Source organism: Lithobates pipiens, unplaced genomic scaffold, assembly GCF_037356315.1.
Source record: "Lithobates pipiens isolate NorthernLeopardFrog02 unplaced genomic scaffold, aLitPip1_a1.2 Scaffold_18, whole genome shotgun sequence".
Classification (NCBI taxonomy): Eukaryota; Metazoa; Chordata; class Amphibia; order Anura; family Ranidae; genus Lithobates; species Lithobates pipiens.
Window position 1 is genome coordinate 44127123 of NW_027507758.1, and position 19788 is coordinate 44146910.

The following is a 19788-nucleotide window of genomic DNA, read 5'->3' on the forward strand; positions in this document are numbered from 1 at the left end:
GTAATGGGGGGAGGGCACTGAGGACAGTAATGTGAGGGGGGCTCAGGACTGTAGGACAGCAATTAGGAAGGAGTTCAGGACAGTAATGGGGGTGGGCACTGAGGACAGTAATGTGAGGGGGGTGTCTAAGGACACTAATGGATGGGCTCGGGTATGTAATGGGGGTGACTGAGGATCATTATGGGGGGGCAGCTGAGAACATTAATGGGGTCACTTAGGACATTATTGGGGTCTCTGAAGGCATTAATGGGTGGGGGGGAGCTGAGAACAGTAATGTGAGAGGGGGGCTGAGGAGACAGTAATGTGAGGGGGAGGGCTGAGGATAGTAATGTAAGGGGGGCTGAGAACAGTAATGTAAGGGGGGCTGAGGACAGTAATGTGGGGGAGAACTGGGGACAGTACTGTGGGGGGGCTAAGGACAGTAATGTGAGGGGGGCAGTAATGTGAGGGGGCTGAGGACAGTAATGTGAGGGGGGCAGGAATGTGAGGGGGCTGAGGACAGTAATGTGAGGAGGCTAAGGACAATAATGTGAGGGGGGCTGAGGACAGTAACGTGAGGGGGGGTAGTAATGTGAGGGGGAACTGAGGACAGTAATGTGAGGGGGCTCAGGACTGTAGGACAGTAATTGGAAAGGGGCTTAGGACAGTAATGGGGAAGGGGCTCAGGACAGTAATAGGGGGTGGGCACCGAGGACAGTAATGTGAGGGGGGCGTCTGAGGACACTAATGGATGGGATAAGGTATGTAATGGGGGTGACTGAGGATCATTATGGGGGGGGGACTGTAGGACAGCAATGGGGAAGGAGTTCAGGACAGTAATGGGGGTGGGCACTGAGGACAGTAATGTGAGGGGGGCGTCTGAGGACACTAATGGATGGGCTCAGGTATGTAATGGGGGTGACTGAGGATCAATATGGGGGGGGGCGTAGAACATTAATGGGGTCACTTAAGACATTATTGGGGTCTCTGAAGGTCTCTGAAGGCATTAATGGGTGGGAGGGCTGAGAACAGTAATGTGAGAGGGGGCTGAGGAGACAGTAATGTGAGGGGGGGGCTAAGGACAGTAATATGAGGGGGGGGGGCTGAGGATAGTAATGTAAGGGGGAACTGAGGACAGTAATGTGAGGAGGCTAAGAACAGTAATGTGAGGGGGGTTAAAGACAGTAATGTGAGAGGGAGGGCAGTAATGTGAGGTGGGAACAGTAATGTGAGGGGGGGCTGAGGACAATAATGTAAGGGGGAACTGAGGACAGTAATGTAAGGGGGAACTGAGGACAGTAATGTAAGGGGGGCCGAGGACAGTAATGTAAGGGGGGTTGAAGACATTAATGTGAGGGGAACTGAGGGCAGTAATGTAAAGGGGGCCTAAGAACAGTAATCTAAAAGGGGGATTTTGATGTGGATGGGAGTGACTGTAATGTGAAGAAGAGACTGAAGATACTGATGTAAGAATGGGATTGTGATATGACACCCCATTCAGATTTGTGTACGGGCGTTTTGCACACGCCCGCTGCTGGTAGGGCAGACTATTCATTTTAATTTGCTGCCCAACCCAAGAGAATCGCACCGCATCAAGCTGTTTGACGCATAAATAAGCTGCAGGTGCCTATGTGTGGGGGTGCCCTTAATGTGAATCTGGAAGGCATTTGATTATTCCCCAGCCATAGAGCTATGAACCTAGCCTAAGAGGAGAGGGGGCTGTGATGTGAAGGATTCGAATTATCGCACAGACATGCCATTCGGACCTACGCTTGAAGAAAATCTTACTGCCTGGACCTCCATGAACTTTAATTCAATACCCCTGAGCTAGTGTGATTTCTGCCTTCTCCCTCCACTATCTGCATGAGTCACTTCTGATCATTTCTCCACACCGACAATTCTGGGAGCAGCCCGCCCCCCTCTCCACCAGCACACAGCATGTGATTGACAGCCTCAGCTGTGCATGTTTCCCTATGCGCCTGTGTAGAGCGGGGCTGTTGATTTCCTTCACTCAGGTCTCAGATTACACTCAGCTCCCTGCTCTATGTTGTGCAGTGTGTGATCTCAAATCCCCTCCCCCTGCCTTCTGCAACTTACTTACCTGAATGGCTGTAGAAGGAAGAGAGCTTCAGATAAACAGGTACAACTGATGTAGGAGGATTGGTGTATCACCTGAGGCCAGTCACTTCGCTGGGTTTACAACCACTTTATACATAAGGAGTGGTGAATAGAATATCCTGCAATACACCAAATGTCTCCGGGGGGGGTCTGCTACCCAATTACTGATTAGATGGGGGAAGTTATATTTTTTGCAATATCGGAATTTCTCCTTTGGGACACAAAAAATGTAATCTTCTGCAGTTGTTATGGGAATATTACGGGTGGGCTGTATTAGAGAAGTGAGACTCTATAAAGCATATGATGTCAGGGTTATATAATCCATAAATGTCTGCATACTGCTCTATGGGGATTGAAACTCCGCCACATTATGTTATAGCAGGCTATGCATTCTACATGATTATATAAGGTGAAGTAGGAACACAGAGTGTAATGTCTTTCTGCTGAAAGCTATATACAGAAGGGATTAATATATACACAGCGTGATTAAAAAGTAGGGAGGATCCATACCGAGATTAAGCTGGCAACATGAACAGTACACAGGATCCATTCACACTTGCGGACGTTGGGAAGGTGATAAAAATAGGGCTGCAGTTTTACTTAAAGTGGTTATAAACCTCAGACATGAAATATGAACAAAGCATATCTCTCTATAATGTGTACTTGTCTCAATCCAGAGCACCAAGTGTCATTTCTGTCCGTTGCTTCGTTCCTCTGCTATCTGCATGAGTCACTTCTGACAAGTTTTCCTGACACCAAGAGGTAAAAAGGTGACAGGGGAGGGACCTCCAGCACACAGCCTGTGATTGACAGCCTCAGATCTGTTCCTGTGTGCGGTGTGAACGGAGGTGTGTCTCTTCCATCCAGTCATCTCCCACTAATCTCTAAAACTTTTTCTGAAAGCTCAGACAAGCTGCTAAATTCTGCACTTTGAACAGCTGTAAAGAAGAGAGGGCCCGCGGATAAACAGGTACAAATTATGTTGGAGGATTTGTTTCATCTCTTTGTGTCACCTGAGGCCAGTTTACAACCACTTTAACCACTTCAGCTCTGGAAGGATTACCCCTCTTCATGACCAGGCCATGTTTCGCGATTGCGTTACTTTAACTGACAATTACGCGGTCATGAGTCGCTGTACCCCAAAAAAATTGATGTCCTTTTTTTCCACAAATAGAGCTTTCTTTTGGGGGGTATTTGATCACCTCTGCACCTTTTTTGTGCTATAAACAAAAAAAAAAAACGACAATTTTGAAAAAACAAACACTACACTACACTACTTTCTGCTATAAAACATATACAATAAAAAAAAATAAAAAAAATAAATACAATTTCTTCATAAATGTAGGCCAATATTTATTCTGCTACATATTTTTGGTAAAAACACTTCCAATAAGCGTATATTGATTGAGTTATGCGAATGTTATAGCATCTACAAACTATGGGATATATTTATGGATGTTTGATTTATTCATTTTTTTTATACTAGTCATGGGGTCGATCCGCGACTTATAGCGGGACTGCAATATTGCGGCGGAACAGTCGGACACTAACTGACACTTTGTGGGAACCAGCGACACTAAGCCCTTGTACACACGGTCGGAGAATCCGTCGGGATGCGTCCTATTGGACCGTGTTGTCGGATAATCCGACTGTGTGTGGTATGCATCGGACTGATTCCGTCGGAATATCCGTCGGACCCAATTTTCCAACTTGTTGGAAATATTTCCCGACCAACTGGGCCGATCGGACCTAATCCGATCATGTGTAGAGAATTTTGATCGGACCAAGTGCCACGCATGCTCAGATCAAATTCCTACATCAAAGCTATTGGCTACTAGCCTGAATGTCGTCCCGTCGTAACGAAATTACGTCATCACGTTCTGAAAGATCGGATTTTTCGACAACTTTGTCCGATCGTGTGTATGCAACAGTTTCGGACAAAATCCGACGGATTTGGTTGTCGAAATCTCCGACCGTGTGTACAGGGGCTAATACAGCGACCAGTGCTAAAAAATATGCACTGGCTGGGAAGGGGTTAACATCTAGGGTGATCAAAGGGTTGAATGTGTGACTGGCCAGTGTTTGTGTACTGTATGTCCTGCTTTTACTAGAGGAAGAAATGGTTTCTAGTCCCTGCTTTGCAGAAACACAGATTCCACCCCCCCCCCCCGTCATAACCCAGGATCTGCCTTGTTTACACATGCAGATCCCCGTTCTGTGTGGTTTACACATGATATCCCCAGGACCTGCAGATCGGCTTGTGCTGTGAATTTTAACAACAGAAGCGGCCCGCCTGCGCCCCCTGCAGGCGGAAGTGCAGGATCACGTATATTTATATACAGTTGTGCTCATAAGTTTACATACCCTGGCAAAATTTTTGATTTCTTGGCCATTTTTCAGAGATAATGAATGATAACACAAAAACTTTTTTTTCACTCATGGTTACTCTTTTTAATTCATAATGACAGCAGAAACTACCCAAATGACCCTGATCAAAAGTTTACATACCCTAGTGATTTTGGCCTGATGCATTACTCACAAGTTGACATAAAGTGATTTGGATGGCTATTAAAGGTAACCATCCTCACCTGTGTGATCTGTTTGTTTGTAATTACTGTGTGTGTATAAAAGGTCAATGTGTTTCTGGACTCCTGACAGACCCTTGTATCTTTCATCCAGTGACATTTCTGGATTGAGTCATGGGGAAAGCAAAAGAATTGTCAAAGGGTCTGCGGGAAAAGGTAGTTGAACTGTATAAAACGGGAAAGGGATATAAAAAGATATCCAAGGAATTGAGAATGCTAAATGTTCAAACTCTAATCAAGAAGTGGAAAATGAGGGGTTCTGTTGAAACCAAACCACGGTCAGGTAGACCAACTAAAATTTCAGCCACAACTACCAGGAAAATTGTTCAGGATGCAAAGAAAAACTCACAAATGACTTCAGGTGAAATACAAGACTCTCTGAGAACATGTGGTGTGGCCGTTTCAAGATGCACAATAAGGAGGCACTTGAAGAAAGAGGGCTGCATGGTCGAGTCGCCAGAAGAAATCCATTACTACGCAAATGCCACAAAGTATCCCACTTACAATATGCCAAACACAGAGACAAGCCTCAAACCTTCCGGCACAAAGTCATTTGGAGTGATGAGACCAAAACTGAGCTTTTTGGCCACAAACATAAACACTACATTTGGAGAGGAGTCAACAAGACCTATGATGAAAGGTACACCATTCCTACTGTGAAACACGGAGGTGGATCACTGATGTTATGGGGATGTGTGAGCTACAAAGGCACAGGAAATTTGGTCAAAATTAAGAACTGGTGTATGTAAACTTTTGATCAGGGTCATTTGGGTCGTTTCTGTTGTCATTTGATTTAAAAAGGGTAAACACAGTTGATTGATAATAAATGGCTTCATACAAACACTAACCATGAGCGAAAGAAAAGTTTTTGTGTTCTCATTCATATTCTCAGAAAAATGGCGAAGAAATCATAAATTCTGCCAGGGTATGTAAACTTATGAGCACAACTGTATACGTGATCCAGCGCACAGCTGCCTCCCTGTAGTAGTAAAAATACTATAGGGCGGTGCTAAGTGGTTACTTATGGGTACATCACTGTTTTATTATATATGAGTTTATATTGTATATTTCATGTACAATAAAACATTGATGCCACGTACGCATGACCGGACTTTCCGGCAGACTAGGTCCAAAGGAATCAGTCCATCGGACAATCCGACCGTGTGTGGGCTAATCCGATCGTTTTTTGTTTAAAAATCAGAGGGACCTAGAAATAGAACATGTTTCAAATCTGTCTGACGGACTCAATTCCTATCGGCAAAACCGTTCGTCTGTGTGCTGGTCCAATGGACCAAATACGATGCAAAGGCAGCTATTGGCTACTGGCTATTGAACTTCCTTGTTTAGTCCCGTCTTATGTCATCACGTTCAAAACGAACGGACTTTCGAACAGACTTATGCCGCGTACACACGGGCAGACTGTATGGCGTACTTAGTCCGTCGAAACACATTTCAGCGGACAGTCCGCTCGTGTGTGGGCATCAGCTGACTTTTTCAGCGTGCAGTCCGACGTACTAAGAATTTCGGATTTTTCGAAATTCTGTCCGTCGTACTTTGGTTTCAGCGGACAATCCGCTCCTCAGTATGCTAGTTCGATGGACTAAGAATGACGCATGCCCAGAAAGGATTTACACGGCGGAAGGGTGCTTTGCTGTGTATAGGACTTCCTATTTCTAGTCCCGTCGTACGTGCTGTACACGTCATCGCGCAAGCTTTCGACGGACTGTTTGTGCATCCGTGTGTGGTCAAGTCCGTTCAGTGGAAAGTACGATGGACTGTCTGTCGGATTGTATGACGAACTAAGTATGCCATAGAGTCTGCTCGTGTGTACGCGGCATTAGTCCATTCGTGTGTGGCCAATTCTGTTTGTTCGGAAAGTCCATCAGAACCCCGCCGAAAGTCCATCAGGAAGCCAGAAAGTCCGGTCGTGTGTACGCGGCATTAGAGTAACTTGGTTTGAGAGCGTTTTGCAAGACAAACACATTTTTTAAATACATTTTGACTTGATATACAAGTAGTGTTATAGCTATAGTGTTATAACACTATGTGATATACATAGTGTTATGTCACAACTGAGTATAGAAGCGAAGAGAGGCGCCTCTAAGTGTAGCAATATGGTTACATTTACTGACGGTACAACATTTAGCAACATATTGCTACACTTAGGGCCAGTTCACACTGCTGCGAATTCTATTGCGAATTTGAGCCGTTGCGATCGCTCAAATTCGCATATCATTTAAATTTAAATTTCCTTTAGTGGCATTTACATCAATGAGTTGCGAATCTAAGCTGCATATAAAAAAGGGTCCTGTGCGAGTATGATCTGTGTGCGATGTGAATTCAATACCATATTTGCTGTAGAATCGCAGTAGTTTCGCCAGAACACATAAAAAATGTGCAACAAAAATTTGCAACGCAATCGTATCAAATTCACGCAAAATTCACACCGCAGCAGTGTGAACCGGCCCTTAGAGCCGCCGCTCTCCTCTTTTATACTCTGTAGCTCCTCCTGGATTTTGCTTCTAATCCCCTTGTGGAGGCTTCCATTTGTGGATGGACAATTTATGGTTACACAACATATAACATTGCTATAATCTTTTTATATGGATTATAAACTGAAGGATTTATGAATAAATGGTTGTGGAATGAATCATTTGAGCTTCCATTATTTCTCATGGGGAAATTTGCTTTGATATACAAGTGCTTTGGATTACAAGCATGTTTCCGGAACGAATTATGCTCGCAATCCAAGGATTTTCTGTATTTGTTTGGGGGTGCTGCACCTTCCAATTTACAAAAGAAAAAAAAATCCTGAAAAGAGAAAACGAATGCAGACACCACATCTAAAGATGGGCAATCTTCAATATATTATATTTATATATTACATATATTACATTTTTGTTTTGGGGATTAGAGATGCATTAACTGTGCAATCCATGAAGTGTTTATGATTTGTATCAGTTACAATATTATATAACCAATGCAGTGAAGGGGCCCAGTGTCTTGTCTAGAATTAGAAGCCTTACAATGTGCTGGGAGCGTTCTATACAATGTGCTGGGAGCGTTCTATAACCGGCAATGTGACACTTCTTGAATCATTCCACAATACAAAAGCCCGCACATGGCTGTGAATCACCCTGACAAAGCAGAATCTATCAACCTGCCGGCTTGTTAGGGAAGAGCGAGGATAATGTGCAAAGTGATGTAACTTACAGCAACCAGACCCCATCATTACTAATATTTGTACAATGTCTCTCGTGTACAGGGAAAATACTGATCTTCCAACAGAAAGCAAATAAAAGAAATGATTTGTGATATACACCAACCAGTGGACAGGTAAAGTGAATTACACTGATTATTCATTACAATAGCATGTTAAAGTGGGTGGGATATATTAGGCAGCAAGTAAACATGTTGTCCCAGAAGTCGATTTATTAAAAACAAAAATTGGGCAAGTGTAAGGATTTGAGCGGCTTTGACAAGGGCCAAATTGTAATGGCTAGATTACTGGGTCGGAGCATCTCCAAAACTGCAGCTCTTGGGGGATGTTTATGGTCTGCAGTGGTCAGGATCGATCAAACGTGGTCCAAGGAGACAGGGCCATGGGCAACCAAGGCTCATCAATGCACATGGGGAGGTCCAAGGACGGAAGGAAAATGGAGACGGGGCCATTGGCAGCCAAGGCTTATTGACGCACATAGGGAGGTCCAAGGAAGGATGGAAAACTGAAGACAGGGTCATGGGCGGCCAAGGCTCATTGATGCACACGGGGAGGTCCAAGGAAGGAAGGAAAACTGGAGACAAAGCCATGGGTGGCCAAAGCTCATTGACACACATGGAGAGGTCCAAGGAAGGAAGGAAAACTGGAGACAGGGCCATGGGCAGCCAAGGCTCATTGACGCACATGGGGAGGTCCAAGGAAGGAAGGAAAACTGGAGACAGGGCCATGGGCGGCCAAGGCTCATTGACGCACATAGGGAGGCCCAAGGAAGGAAGGAAAACTGGAGACAGGGTCATGGGCGGCCAAGGCTCATTGACGCACATAGGGAGGCCCAAGGAAGGAAGGAAAACTGGAGACAGGGTCATGGGCGGCCAAGGCTCATTGGCGCACATAGGGAGGCCCAAGGAAGGAAGGAAAACTGGAGACAGGGTCATGGGCGGCCAAGGCTCATTGACGCACATGGGGAGGTCCAAGGAAGGAAGGAAAACTGGAGACAGGGTCATGGGTGGCCAAAGCTCATTGACGCACATGGGGAGGTCCAAGGAAGGATGGAAAATTGGAGACAGGGTCATGGGCGGCCAAGGCTCATTTAAGCACATGGGGAGGTCAAAAGAAGGAAGGGAAACTGAAGACAGGGCCATGGACGGCCAAAGCTCATTGACACACATGGAGAGGTCCAAGGAAGGAAGGAAAACTGGCAACATGGTCATGGATGTCCTAGGCTCACTGATGAATCCAACAGATGAGATACTGGAGCTCAAATGGCTAAAAAGTTCATGCACTTTGAATGGCTGTAGAAGAAAGAGAGCTGCAGATAAACAGGTACAACTGATGTAGGAAGATTGATGTATCACCTGAGGCCAGTCACTTTCTGAAAAGTCCATGCTGGTTCTAATAGAAAGGAGTCAGGACACACAGAGCATCGCGATTTGTTGTGTATGGGGCTCCGTAGCCACAGACCAGCCAGGTTGCCCATGCTGACCCGTGTCCACAGCCAAAAGGGCCTACAATGGGCACAGGAGCATCAGAACTAGACCATGGAGCAACACAAGAAGGTGGCCTGGTCTGATGAATTCACATTTTCATGTGGATGGCCGGGTGTGTGTCTCTTAATTAGGGAAAAGATGGCCACCAGGATGGGAAGAAGGCAAGCTGGTGGAGACAGATACCACAACATACCTTTAGCGGTCTAGTGGAGTCCATGCCTCAATGGGTCAGGGCTGTTTTTGGTGGCATTAGGGGGACCTACTCAATATTAGGTGGGTGGTCATACTAAATCCAGGAAGTGAACAGGCAGCAGCTTCAGCTGCCCACAGATAAAATGGTTGCAGCCAGACTCGGTGGAGGGAGATTTCTGCAGCATAGTTGGTAAGTGCAGAATCACAGTATATATAAAATACCGTATATACTCGAGTATAAGCCGAGATTTTCAGCCCCTTTTTTTAGGCTGAAAGTGCCCCCCTCAGCTTATACTTGAGTCACTGCCGTCTGCCTACCTGATCAGCGTGTCGTGCAGACAGACGGCGGCCATTCCACTGTTCAAAAGCCGCGCCTCCCTGTCTGTGATAGGCGGAACACTCAATTCCCCAGCAGTCAGTGTTCCGCCTATCACGGACATCCTCTCATCCTCGTCCGTAGTATGAGGATGAGCGGATGTCCGTGATAGGCGGAACACTGACTGCTGGGAAATTGAGGGTTCCGCCTATCACAGACGAGGAGGAGAGGTGCGGCTTTAGAATCCTGGAATGGCCGCCGTATGTTTTTATGACATGCTGATCAGTGCAAAATGGCACACGGAGCTGCAGATGGGCACAGAGCTGCAGAAGGACACAGAGGCTGCAGATTGGCACACAGAGGCATGCACAGGACACAGGTAGGCTGCAATGGACACAAGGAGGTACACAGGGAGGTACACAGGGAGGTACACAGGGAGGTATGCAGCTGCAGATGGGCATTGTTGACCCTCTTTTCCACTTACAGTAGCTGCTGCATGTCTCATCTTCGGCTTATACACGAGTCAATACGTTTTCCCAGTTTTTTTGTGGTAAATTAGGGGCCTCGGCTTATATTCGAGTCGACCTATACTCGAGTATATACGGTAATATGCAAAGTGGTTGGAGGGAAGCTTCAGAATGGCAAAGATGTTTTTATTACAAATTATGTGAGCAGAATGCAGTTCCTCTTTAACTATTACTTACTATTAAATGATAGGTATTGTAACTTTCTTTCAAATTTGTCTGTTAGTGAACGTAACGAATACAAATTTATCCAAAGTTATCTGAAGTGGACCTTCAGTCATTTTTTTTTTCAGGTCCTTTGTTATGATCGTAATTTGTAAATTCGTAAATGTGAAAATTCTAAAAACCAAAAATAAGAAAGAAAATTCAAAAGAATAACCAAATAACTATTAAATTATAAATATTGGAATTTCCTAACACATTTGACTGTTAGTGAACGTAACGAATACGAATTTATCCAACGTTACGAATTATCCCAAATAACGAATGCCGCATCTAAACAAATGGAAGGTAACTAATTGATAATAATAAATAACAATAATAATAATAAAAACTTTTTATTATTTATTATTAATTTGTTCTGATCCATTCGCTTAGATGCGGCTTTCGTTGTTTTGGATAATTCGTAACTTCGGATAAATATGTTACGTTCACTAACAGCCAAATTTGTAAGGAAATTCCAATATCTATAATTTAATAATTTTTTATTTGGTTCTTCTTTAGAATTTTTGGATTTTCCTCCTTATTTTTGGATTTTCAAATTTACAAATTGCGATCATAATGAATGACCGGAAAAAATAAAAATAAAAAAATGACTGAAGGTCCGCCTTAAGATCTGAAATAGATACTCGCAAACCTGGAACTGATGGATGTTTTAAGCATTAAGGGTTTGAAGAAAGCTGCTCGAAACGTGCCGAAAGCTTTTAAAATACTTTATAAATGCTTGCTGTGCACATTGCTCTGCAGTCTGGTGCTGACAAGCTGAGGCTCGTGTGAACTGGACCCAAATCTTTTGAACATTTCCAAGCTTATGTAATTAAGACATACATCAATTACCTTTACTGCGTTTTACAGTGCCAGTAAAAATAATCTGCACGCTAAATCACATGAAAGAGCTTTTAATGTCATACATGGAAAAACGTAAAAGCCTCAGGAGCCCGTCAGAGCGTAATATCATTAAGATGACGGGAATATCGCAGGGAGAGACGTTTTCCTACAGACAGACTTCCTGTTACTAATTCAATTTTCATTCAGTTTTAGCACTTCCGTGTATGTGCTTTTATATGCATTAATACCCATTATGCCCTCATTATCTTATATAAGAATTTATATCATATACAGTATCTCGCAAAAGTAAGTACACCCCTTACATTTTTGTAAATATGTTATTATATCTTTTCATGTGACAAAACTGAAGAAATGACACTTTTCTACAATGTAAAGTAGTGAGTGTACAGCTTGTATAATAATGGATATAAAAAGTCTACACTTTTTTTGGGGGGCGGCACAGTGGTGTAGTGGTTAGCACTCTCATCTAGCAGTAAAAAGGGTCGCTGGTTTGAATCCCAACCACGACACTACCTGCCTGGAGTGGCTCCTGTCCCAAATATGCCCTAGTATATGAATGGGGACCTTGGATTGTGGGCTCCTTGAGGGTAGGGGCCGATGTGAGTGTGCAATGTACAGGGATAGGGACAATTGTAGACACTCACCCAGGTTGAACTGGATGGACTGGTGTCTTTATTCAACCTTATTAACTATGTAACTATATGTACACACCACTTAGGGACCGAGCCTCCTTTTTAGATGTGATGTTTACAAGTTAAAAACATATTTTTTTTGCTAGAAAATGACCCCCAAACATTATACATTTTTTTTTCTAACATCCTAGAGAATAAAATGGCGGTTTTTGCAATACTTTCTGTCACACCGTATTTGCGCAGCGGTCTTACAAGCGCACTTTTTTTTTTAAAAAATACACGTTTTGAATAAAAAAATAAGACAACAGTAAAGTTAGCCCAAATTTTTTTTATATTGTGAAAGATGATGTTACGCCGAGTAAATTGATACCCAACATGTCATGCTTCAAATTTGTGCCCGCTCGTGGAATGACGACAAACTTTTACCCTTAAAAATTTCCATAGGCAACATTTAAAAAATTCTATCGGTTGCATGTTTTGCGCTACAGAGGAGGTCTAGGGTTAGAGTTACGACCGATCGCGACGATACCTCACATGTGTGGTTTGAACACTGTTTTCATGTGCGGGCGCTACTCACATATGCGTTTGCTTCTGAATGTGAACTCAGCTGGACAAGACGCGTTTAAATTTTTTTTTTCTTATTTATTTTATCTTTTCACTTTTTATTTTTACTCTGTTTTTAAAAAAAAAATAATCTTTCACTTTTATTCCTATTAATAGTTTGCTTGTAATAGAAAAAAAGCATGACAGGGCCTCTTAAATATGAGATCTGGGGTCAAAAAGACCTCAGATCTCATATTTACACTAAAATGCAATAAAAAAATTAAAATGTTGTCATTTAAAAAAAATGAAAAACAATAAAAGGCCCCTTTAAGAGCTATGGGCGAAATTGATGTTATGACTTCGCTTCTGCCCTGCAGTGTCATGGAGGGTGGGGGCAATCTTCCCTGATCTTGCAGCGAATCCACCGCAGAGAGCACTTTTTGTACCAGACCGCCAGCTGAACACAGAGATACCAGGGTTATGGTAGCTAGCTGCTGCCATAACAACGATATCCATCCCCAAAGTAGAGATGTACATCGGCGTGCCGCGGTCCGGAAGTGGTTAAAATGTCAGGTTTCTGTGATGTAAAAAATAGAGACAAATATAAATAATTTCTGAACTTTTTCCACCTTTAATGTGATTTATAAACTGTAGAAGTCAGTTGAACAGCAAACTGAAATCTTTTAGGTGGAGGGAAGTAAGAATAAAAAACTAAAATAATATGGTTGCACAAGTGTGCACACCAGTACACTAATACGTTGACGCACCTTTTGATTTTATTACAGCACTCTGTCTTTTTGGGTATGAGTCTATCAGCATGGCACATCTTTATTTGGCAATATTTGCCCACTCTGCTTTGCAAAAACACTCCAAATCTGTCAAATTGTGAGGACTGTGCACAGCCCTCTTCAGATCACCCCACAGATTTTCAATAGGATTCAGGTCTGGGCTCTGGCTTTGCCATTCCAAAACTTTAATCTTCTGATGAAGCCATTCCTTTGTTGATTTGGATGTATGCTTTGGGTTGTTGTTCCTCTTCATGTTAAGCTTTCTAGCAGAAGCCTGAAGGTTTTGTGCCAATATTGACCAGTATTTGGAACCATTCATAATTCGCTCTACCTTGACTAAGGGCCCTGTTCCAGCTGAAGAAAAACAGGCCCAAAGCATGATGCTCCCACCACTGTGTTTCACGGTGGGTATGGTGTTCTTTTGGTGATGTGCAGTGTTGTTTTTGCGCCAAACCCATCTTTTGGAATTATGGCCAAAAAGTTCAACCTTGGTTTCCTCAGACCAGAACACATTTTCCCACATGCTTTTGGGAGACTTCAGATGTGTTTTTGCAAAATTTAGCCAGCCTTGGATGTTTTTCTTTGTAAGAAAAGTGTCATGGTTATGCAGTAAACCTCCTCTGTTTGCTTACCTCCCCTCATGTGTTCAGACTAAGAGGCCAGCCACTTCCACCTGGTGGTTTTTATAACCTCTCCTCTAAGCATGGCTCCACCCCAGGCCCTATTCAGGGAACCCTATATTAACCTGTGCACTGCAAGCCAGCCATTGTGTATTCACTGTGTTTGGCTTCCTGTTTCCTGCTTGCCACTTGCTCTACGTTTGTCTCTGTTACCGACCTAGGCATGTCCTCAGCGATTCGTGTCTGCTTGTGACCTTGACCTTTTGGCGTGTCCCTGACTATCCCTGTCTGCCTGTGACCCTGAACCTTTGGCGGGTACTCTGTTGTTCCTGTCTGCTAGTTGCCCTGACCTCTGCCTTATCTCCTTACTATCCTTGTTGTTCCAGCCTGCTGTGAGCTGTGTGACCCTAGGGGCTGCAACCTGGAGCCAGACTGCAGCACAGTCCATCTTCACCACTGGAGACTCTGGCAAACACCCGCTGGTTCTTAGACTCCGCACCCTGGGGAATCTATGCTCCAGCTCCCATTGAGATCTGTGTTAGTGATCCAGTAGACCTGCTTCCTGAATCTCCCTGGGTACAATCCGCAGCAGTCAGTCCTAAGGTCTGCTACCTAGCGGTGCACTTCCGACTCCTACGGAGTGCATCTGTCACCTGGTCTCAGGTGTCCTGACAAAAAGCCTTCCATCTTGCCACTCTCCCCCATAACCCAGACATATGAAGAATACAGGAGATTGTTGTCACTTGTACCACACAGCCAGTATTTGCCAGATATTCCTGCAGCTCCTTTAATGTTGCTGTAGGCCCCTTGGCAGCCTCCCAGACCAGTTTTCTTCTCGTCTTTTCATCAATTTTTGAGGGACGTCCAGTTCTTGGCAATGTCACTGTTGTGCCATATTTTCGCCACTTGATGATGACAGTCTTCATTGTGCTCCATGGTGTATCTAATGCCTTGGAAATTCTTTTGTACCCTTCTGCTGACTGATACCTTTTAACAATGACATCCCTCTGATGCTTTGGAAGCTCTCTGTGGACCATGGCTTTTGTTGTTAGAGACCTTGCGCTCCTCCACCTTTCATTTGAGGATGCCCCACAGATGCTCAATAGGGTTTAGGTCTGGAGACATGCTTGGCCAGTCCATCACCTTTACCCTCAGCTTCTTTAGCAATTCTCTTGTCAAATGGAATCAGGTGGACTAGGTGGGCCAGGAGCCAGGTGATATTTTCATTTTGTGATTCGATCATTACATGGCCCCGCCCCCTTGTCAAATTGCAATACCCTATTTATTTGTTATTTGCCCTCATGTTTGTCAGCTATGAATAAGCACTCTCTGTAGTGTGAAACGCGTTAGCTGTTGTTGCTTCTTGCTGTGATGTCACTTGTAGTGCTCCTGTGATTTTTTTGAATAAAGGCACCGATTTTGTTTTGGAGTGTGGCCGTCCAGAGTCTTCTAATTACCTACATTATCTGCATGCTGTGGCTCGCACCCAGATCTCTCTGCCCGGAGAAGCTATTTTTGTGCTTTCTGGATCTGCCTAGAGCGGTGGTACTTCTCTCCTCTTGGGCATGGAGTTCACCAGAGCTTCACAGGTTGCCACTGGAGTCCTCTTCCACTCCTCCATGATGACATCACAGAGCTGGTGGATGTTGGAGACCTTGCACTCCTCCACCTTCCATTTGAAGATGCCCCACAGATGCTCAATAAGGTTGAGGTCTGGAGACATACTTGGCCAGCCCATCACCTTTACCCTCAGCTTCTTTAGCAATTCAGTGGTTGTCTTGGAAGTGTGTTTGGGGTCGTTATCATGTTGGAATACTGCCCTGCGGGCCAGTCTCCCACGGGAGGAGAGAATCATGCTCTGTTTCAGTATGTCCCAGTACATGTTGGTATTCATGGTTCCCTCAATGAACTGTAGCTCCCCAGTGCTGGCAGCACTCATGCAGCCCCAGACCATGACACTACCACCACCATGCTTGACTGTAGGCAAGACACACTTGTCTTTGTACTCCTCACATGGTTGCCGCCACACACGCTTGCCACCATCTGAACCAAATAAGTTTATCTTGGTCTCATCAGAGCACAGGACATGGTTCCAGTAATCCATGTCTTTAGTCTGCTTGTCTTCAGCAAACTGTTTGCGGGCTTTCCTGTAAATTCTCGATAGAAGAGGCTTCCTTTTGGGATGTCAGCCATGCAGACCAATTTGATGCAGTGTGCGGTGTATGGTCTGAGCACTGACAGGCTGACCCCCCACCCCTTCAACCTCTGCAGCAATGCTGGCAGCACTCCTACATCTATTTCTCAAAGACAACCGCTGGATATGACACTGAGCACGAGCACTCAACTTCTTTGGTCGACCATGGCGAGGCCTGTTCTGAGTGGAACCTGTCCTGTTAAACCTCTGTATGGTCTTGGCCACCGTGCTGTAGCTCAGTTTCAGGGTCTTGGCAATCTTCATATAGCCTAGGCCACCTTTATGTAGAGCAACAATTCTATTTTTTCAGATCCTCAGAGAGTTCTTTGCCATGAGGTGCCATGTTGAACTTCCAGTGACCAGTAGGAGAGAGCGAGAGCGAAAACACCAAATTTAACACACCTGCTCCCCATTCACAACGAGTCACATAACACCGGGAAGGGAAAATGGTTAATTGGGCCCAATTTGGATATTTTCACTTAGGGGTATAGTCACTTTTGTTACCAGCGGTTTAGACATTAATGGCTGTGTGTTGAGTTATTTTGAGGGGACAGCAAATTTACACTGTTATACAAGCTGTGCACTCACTACTTTACATTGTAGCAAAGTGTAATTTCTTCAGTGTTGTCACATGAAAACATAGAAGAAAATATTTTAAAAAATGTGAGGGGTGTACTCGCTTTTTGTGAGATATTGTATAATCTCAAAAATGCAGCCAGAACAAGTCAATGTGTCACATACAGAAATATGTCATCTGCAACACTTTTTATTCATAAAGTGAACCTGTCATGACACAAACATGGAGATTGCTGTTGCTGACACCTCCTTCATAAAACGCTCATTTCCTGGGTGTCATGTAAGACTTATGAATAGTGAACCAATGACAAAATAAGATTATCCATAAGACAACCTAGTCAAGAGTCTAGGGCCCAGTTGATGTCTATGGGGCCCCAGCTACAATTTTCATGCTCTTGCAAAATGAATAAAAGCTGTGCAGGTGTTTGGATAGGGAAAGGAAAACCAAGCTATGAGCAAGAGCTGATTTCAGCGCGAAACGCGTCTGCTTTTTTGTTCAATTTTTCTCCCTTTTGCTGTGGTTCGTGTGATGTGATTTTCTACTTGAAAAATAAAGGCACAAATTGGTTTTGATTCGATCCGGAGTGCGGCTGTCCAGAGTTTTCCTTTTCCCTATCCATTGATTTGTGCAATCAGCCTGCACCTGGGACTCCCTTTGTCTGGAAATTAAGCAGTTTCTCGGGTGGATTGGCCTGGAGCGGTGGCTTTCTCTTCTCCCTGTGCAGGTGTTTGTCAACTCACAAGAAAGGATTTACTGATAGGAAGTTGCGGGCCGATGAACTAAAACTGCAACACTCAAAATCTTGTGCAGCTGTGCATGGTCGCCAATTAGCTTCTAAGTTCAGCTTGTTCAATTAAGCTTTGACAATAAACCCTGGAAGCTGATTGGTTTCTGTTCTGCCTCCAGCAGTTTTGCCTGCAATATCAGATTTGACCACAAGATGGAGCCAGTGGTAAATTTACAGTTTTGCAGAAACTAGAAACTGTTTAGCTTTAACAAAAGGCAGTGGTCTCCAAACTGTAGCCCAGGGGCCAGAAGCTGGCCCTTTGCCTGCTTTTATATGGCCCTTGGGGTACTATTTAAAGCGGAGGTCCACCCTAAAGTGGACCTTCCGCTCATTGTAATCCTCCCCCCCTCCGGCGCCACAATTGGCACCTTTCAGGGGGGAGGGGGGTGCAGGTACCTGTACAGTACAGGTATCTGCACCCACTTCTGGCGTAGATTCTGCAGAAGGTACGCCCCTTTCCACAGAATCTACACCCCTTTCCGAAAGTCCCCCGCTGCCTGCTGGGAAACACACGGATCCCAGAGACAGTGGGGACCATCCTTATTGCGCAGCGCGACTCGCGCATGCGCAGTAGGGAACCGGGAAATGAAGCCGAAAGGCTCCACTTCTTGATTCCCATACCCAAGATGGCGGCGGCAGCACCCGAGAGACGATTGAGAGATCGGTTTCGGGTGCCGACATCGCGGGCGCGCTGGGCGGGTAAGTGTCATTATTTTAAAAGTCAGCAGCTGCAGTATTTGTAGCTGCTGGTTTTAAAAAAAAAAAAACGGCAGAACTCCTGGCGGACTCCCGCTTTAATCCACTGATACCAAAAAATAGGGTATAATTCCCCCCACTAACGCCAATGAAGGGGCGCAATTTCTTCGGCTGACACCAATGATGGGGCACATATTCTCCAAATGACACCAACAATGGGGTCAAATTCCTCCCAATGACACCAATGATAGGGCACCAATTCTCCCAGTGATACCAACAATTTGGTACAATTCCTCCCTATGACACCAACGATGGGGTAAAATTCCTCCCAATGACACCAATGATGGGGTACAATTCCTCCCAATCACACCAATGATGGGGCACAGTTTCTCCCAATGACACCAATGATGGGGCACAGTTCCTCCCAATGACACCAATGATGGGGTGCAATTCCTCCCAATGACCCCAATGATGGGGCACAGTTTCTCCCAATGACACCAATGATGGGGCACAATTACTCCTACTGAAACAAACTATGGGGCATTCTTTTTTCCCACTGACATCCAGACATTTTCTACTCCCAATGGTGACAGTTCCCCCCCCCCCCCTAAAGCCTGAAGGACTGGCCCTTTGTTTATGAAGTTTGGAGACACCTGGTCTAAGGAAAAGAAACAGGTGTATCCTGGGAGGTCAGACTCTATCAGAGCACATGTTGAACTAAAGCAGGGATATGCAATTAGCGGACCTCCAGCTGTTGCAAAACTACAAGTCCCATCATGCCTCTGCCTCTGGGTGTCATGCTTGTGGCTGTCAGTCTTGCTATGCATCATGGGAATTGTAGTTCTGCAACAGCTGGAGGTCCGCTAATTGCATATCCCTGGACTAAAGGAACGTTGAGTGTTCATAAAGAATACCTGAGAGACCGGAGAATCTCTGAAATAAGCACTCACATACAGTACATATCTGTCCACTCTGTAAAAAAAAAAACCCCACATATTCTTTCCAAAACATTAATAGTGGAAGCCGTGACTTGATAGCTTACCATTGATTCGCTGATTAGCAGCAGCAGTAGAGCTTCCTCGATATTATCCTGAGGGCAGAACAGGCTACAAATAAACACAAGTGAAGAATTAGGTTATACTGCAGCTCCATACAAGTGTGAAGTTGACAGACCAGTAACAGAAAACAAGCCATGCATGATTCATGTGCCACCTAATCCCGTCACTGGGGCTCCTCATCCTTCATACCGATCAAGACACATCTGTATTATTTGCTGCGATCCTCCTCAAAGTGCCTCATGCAACATGTAAATATACGCTACATTGTCAAAAGTATTGGGACACCTGCCTTTATACGTACATGAACTTTAATGGCATCCCAGACTTAGTCTGTACTGTTCAATATTGAGTTGGCCCACCCTTTGCAGCTATAACAGCTTCAATTCTTCTTGGAAGGCTACCCA

The 19788-nt window shown here is 44.6% G+C and overlaps 1 protein-coding gene across 1 annotated transcript in view; it reads right to left on the bottom strand.

The window, feature by feature from the left end:
• TTC7A (tetratricopeptide repeat domain 7A) overlaps positions 1-19788 on the bottom strand; it is a 544118-nt gene that overhangs the window by 378473 nt on the left and 145857 nt on the right. The window contains exon 8 of the mRNA XM_077485633.1: positions 19369-19432. Coding sequence (XP_077341759.1) covers positions 19369-19432 — 64 coding nt within the window. The remainder of the gene's footprint in view (positions 1-19368; positions 19433-19788) is intronic.